Here is a 4,794-nt window from a genome sequence, read left to right as displayed (position 1 = left end):
GACCCAGGTGTAGGACCTTGCACTTGTCCCACAACCGATCCTTTTGCTAGCCCAACTTCTTGCTCTCACCCTGTCCATCCCTCATGGCCATATAGAGGGCCAGACTGGGGAATGGATGCAGCTGAAAACAAGCTTTCTTCTTCATTTTTCTAGATAGTTTTTCAGCTAACTGGGGCCTTTTCAGTGCCCCAGCCTGGTGTGCTGTACAAACATGGTAAACGAGGCAGGAAGCATGCTGGCACAAACCATGTTTGAAGCACCTTGTCTTTCCTGAGGGCAGGGAGTGAGGACCTTACCTTCTTTACAGTCGTGGCCATTTTCATGCAGCATGAAGCCATTTCTGCACTGGCATATGTAGCTACCAAAGGTGTTGACACATTCATGCTGGCAACCACCATTGTCTTTGGAGCATTCATCCTTGTCTGGGCAGGATCAAATCAACAAGCACTGAGTTGACAATGAGAAACACACAACCACAGTTGCCACCTGGGAATGCCATACCCAGACTGGCAGATAACAGTGCAAACATCCAACCTCTGCTCCTGGATTAGTCCAGTCAGCTTTTTAGCCCAGATACAACTCTCTTCAATTGTCCTTCATTCCATAAAATGCATCACAAATGGGTTTTATTCTATAATGTAGGTTTCGAGTAATAGCAATGCCATAGGTTAAAAGAAACTTACAGTAATGTATCATTCTTTTAGAATAGAGTCCAGGAAAAGTATCACACAAATTCACTACCCTAGGCAAATATCCACTGGCCAGTCCTTATATTTTCAAGTTTCTACATGCTCTGATGAGCCTCCATCTTTATATAGCTCTGTCCAAGAACACAAGTAGCCAGATGGAAAAGGGGACCTAAGGTATGCGCTGCTCCCTGAAGCTGAAATATGCCCCAGTGGATGTTCACTCCTTTGTGTTCAGGACTATGTACTCTTGAATCTCAGTGCTCTGAGCATAGAATCTGCTTATGGTTTCCAGTCCAAATTAATTTATGAACAGTTCATCTCCAATTTTTCTTGGACCAATATCCTCCCTTGACCTCATTAACGTCATCTGTCTCCTCACCTTCAAATGTGTTTCTAGATGAAACAGATCTCACCTCATCCTTCGTCTTTTAAGATTTAATTAGCCAAGCCCTTAGCCCTGATTCTACTCCACAACTGTTTAATTCAAGGCCATTTTGCCTGATCACCTCCTCAAAAACATTAACATTCCTTGGTCTCTGCTGAAAACACAGCGTGAAATGTAATTTCCACTTCCATACAACGTACTATTAACCTCCAGAACTGCCTGCCAAGAAGGTTCAACACTGACACCAAAAGCTACTCTGGATTCAGAACAGGGGATCAGCATGCACTGCTTTGATGGGAAGGATTGCTATACAGAAGACTTTTGGAAATTTTCTAACTCCTTTAGGTTCAGATCAGGTTCCCCATTGCTTCCTGCTGTGGAAGGACTGGAGACATGGATTTCACCAATGTATCTTGCTGACACCATGCTATGGAACTGGACCAAATACTGCACTGAGAAACCAAGATGAAAGGTGTCACAGCAGAGAGCAACTATGCTTTTTAGATGTAAACAACCATGTCAGGCTCCGCCTGATTTGACAGGAAGTTGAAGAAAATTCCCCCAAAACAAGAGGTTCACTCAGAGGAGAAAGCTAACCAAGTGAAAGAATCGAGCCACGTACCAGAGAAGTAGTGAACTTTAAAGCCTTTCTTGGAGACCGTGTTGTCTGATTTGAACTCCAGTCTCATGTTGTTGCCATACGAAGTGATTACTTCGGGCTTTTCTGAGCCACAGAATTTGCCATGCAGCTTGGAGTCAGAAGCCAACCCACTACGAACCTCAACATAGTCATATTTACAGACCTGCCGAGAGAGGAGGAGATTTCTCAGCTCCATCGACATTGAACAGAACATTTCAGAGGAAGGGGAGAGAGGCTTGACTGAGGGAACAGAAACGGCCTGCTACTCAAACACACTCCTCACTTCCCCAGATTCTCCTCTGTCAGTGTTCTCATCCCCTTCCATTGCTTCCCTGACCTTAAAGCATGGGTGTGTTTCCAGATTAGCAAAGGTTCCATTTAATTTAGCTAAAATAATTACTCTGACTATATCCAAGAACCTGACGGTGTTGAATGAACTTCTGCAGCCTGCTGAATTAAGGAAGAATCACTGCTCCCATTTACAGTGGGAAGCTAGAACCTGAATATTTTGTTCAAATTCCACCCTGACCTTGGTAGGGCAGAGAACAGATTTTACTGGTTGGTTTTTTTATCCTTGAAGAACTCTACGTCATTGTTCGTTTCTAATTATTTTCCAGCAAAGACAGCTTTGGGTAATGGGGGGATGAGATACCTATTAGGGGTGGAAAACACCCACAGTTATGCAAAACTGGAAGAGAAAAGAAGCCCATTTATAACAGAGCACTTTTCCACTCCAAAGAGAAAGTAGATCCAGACTTCAGGGAGATCAACCACTGTTAATGGCTTATTATATCAAAGGCTCCACCAGCAGGACAGAGTCTCCTCTTCCTTGTACCCCAAGGATTTATCCAGTTCTGCGTTAGCCAGTAGTCATGCCTTTGAGATGCAGGGACTGGTTACGTACATCATTGCCTTCCAGCTCAAACACTTCGAACTGCAGAGAGATCCGGTACTGGGTTGGAGCTACCACCTGCCAGACGCAGTTTTTGTTAGTAGGATATTCCTTGGGCCATCCAGGGCTAGTAATGGTCCCATTGAGCTTGGTGATGAAGCCCCCACACGCAGCTGGAGAGGCAATAAATGAACACAAGTTTTACTTGGTTCTGTTCAGACACACATACCGGGCCACACTGTTAGCTATGAAATGAATCAGATCCTGGTTGGTGGCACATTTCAAATCCCGGCCTCCAGAACAGGTTAAAAATGCTGGCAGCTGTGAAGAAGACAGAAACCTCATCTTCACTCACCAATGAAACACATGCAGCCAGGCTATGGCTTTGAGAGCCACTTAAATCATGTAAGATTGATCTCCTTTTTACTCTCTAGCCTTGGGCTTAGACAGTGGTAGTAGCTTCAACTGTGGATCAGTCGACTGGACATGCACAACACAGTTGTAAAGGCCAGCTTGGCAAATTTACCCACACTCAGTCCTACAAACCGTACTATTTCAAGTTTATTAGCGATGTAGTAACTGGAAGATAATGGAATCCTAGGAAGACATCCCTGTCAACTCTTCAGTGACTTACTATATGTGGACTAAATCTTCTCTAGGGAAAACTGAAGACAAAGCTAAGACTTTGCTTTATTATCCAATTTCTTTTAAAAACTTAGGACATCTCAGCTTCATCCTCTTGTGGGAGGGCATGGCTTTTACATCAAAGGAATCCACCTCAGTTTGCTCTTTTGTTACAAAATCCTGTTTGCAATAAAGCAAACCCAAGGGACCAGCTTTGATACAAAAAGAGTGGCAATGTCAGAAGAAACAAAAGCATTTTACTCCAATGTACATCACTACAATTGCAAAGATTATCCTTCCTGTATTGCCCACAAATGAAGTTTAAAATAGGAATACAAGGGTGAGGTTCAAAAAACGCTTGCCAAGTTATACCAACTTGCTTGCTCAAAATTCCAAGAAATTATTAAAAAAAAATGACACCTAATTCTGCCCTTACCAAGTCAATAGCAGCCTTCCCCAAACAGAGACAAAATTAGAAGTCAGGGCAAAACGTGTGACTCTGAGAGCACCACTCAGTGTGGAGCTCCTTACACATCTCAGCTGAAAGGCAGACCTAAGAGACAACAACAATGGGTGGATTCTCACACACCAACAGCTATATTGTTGGTGGGAGCAAGCACTTGATTCAAGAGATTAACTGAGTAAATAGAAAGCTGACAGAAACAGTTTCTACTGAAGATGTGCTGTAGGGTTGTTTTTTCCCCTCTCATACCAGAAGAAGGAAATACACTCCTCAGTATGCAGAATGTCTGCTTTGCATGTAGGCGAAACATCAATATTTTATTCTACAAAAGAAGTTTCTTTTAAAAAATAATAAATTCAGCCTTAGATTGAAATACTTTTGTGCCACTTAATGGTCAGGTTGTAATACCCATCCTCTCTTATGCTGCACTGTGGGAGATCTGGCCTGAACAGGAATCTCTGGCCATGAAGAACAAATGATTTTAGAGATATTTACCAGTAGAGAATCAGAGTATTTTCAGTTTTTCAACCTAACCTTGTTTTTCAATGGAAGATGTTGACAAAAAGGAATTTTTCAGGTGGAGGAAGACAAATAGAAACAAGAGGATCCAAGGGCAAGGAAAATAATCTTCAAGATTGTAGTACCCATCCTACACAGACAATCTGTAGGTTACTCACCCTCACAACTCTTTTTATCAGCTGTCAACTCATAGCCAGGCTCACAGGTGCATTTGTAACTGCCCAGTGTGTTCTCACAGAGCTGCTCACACCCACCATTGTCCGGCAGAGAACATTCATCCATCTCTGTCAGGAGAAAACCAGAACAAGTCAGTTTCCTGACCACTCAAACCCCCTCATATTCCTCATGCAGCACTTCTGGACAGAAGGACCAGAGCACTAGCTGATGAGCCAAGTCCATGGAGCAAAACTGCAGTAAACCTCACAAGTGCTAAAGTACTCCTAGCACGAAAATAGTAAAGGACTACAAGTACTGTTACAATTCAAGAGTGGGTTTTTTAGACAGGAGCAGGAAAACATGATCTGCTGTAAAGGCTTCGCTGCTTTTTGTTCTCGTTTGCCCCTGTTGTTTTGGTTTTTAAAT

At 43.0% G+C, this 4,794-nt stretch overlaps 1 protein-coding gene across 1 annotated transcript; it reads right to left on the bottom strand.

Moving 5' to 3' along the window:
* Nucleotides 1-296: 296 nt before the first annotated feature.
* On the bottom strand, nt 297-4,502 carry LOC104412353 (tolloid-like protein 2; the record flags this gene model as incomplete). The annotated part of the gene is made up of 4 exons (XM_010023053.1): nt 4,371-4,502; nt 2,619-2,779; nt 1,697-1,877; nt 297-422 (listed from the first exon to the last, which is right to left on the bottom strand). Coding segments are annotated over exons 1-4 (592 nt in total), but the record flags the coding sequence as incomplete, so codon positions are not given.
* Nucleotides 4,503-4,794: the final 292 nt, after the last annotated feature.

This window comes from Nestor notabilis, unplaced genomic scaffold (assembly GCF_000696875.1).
Source record: "Nestor notabilis isolate BGI_N333 unplaced genomic scaffold, ASM69687v1 C15322186, whole genome shotgun sequence".
In the NCBI taxonomy this organism is placed as follows: Eukaryota; Metazoa; Chordata; class Aves; order Psittaciformes; family Psittacidae; genus Nestor; species Nestor notabilis.
Note: the sequence above shows the minus strand (reverse complement) of the source record. Positions and strands in the feature narration are given on the sequence as shown.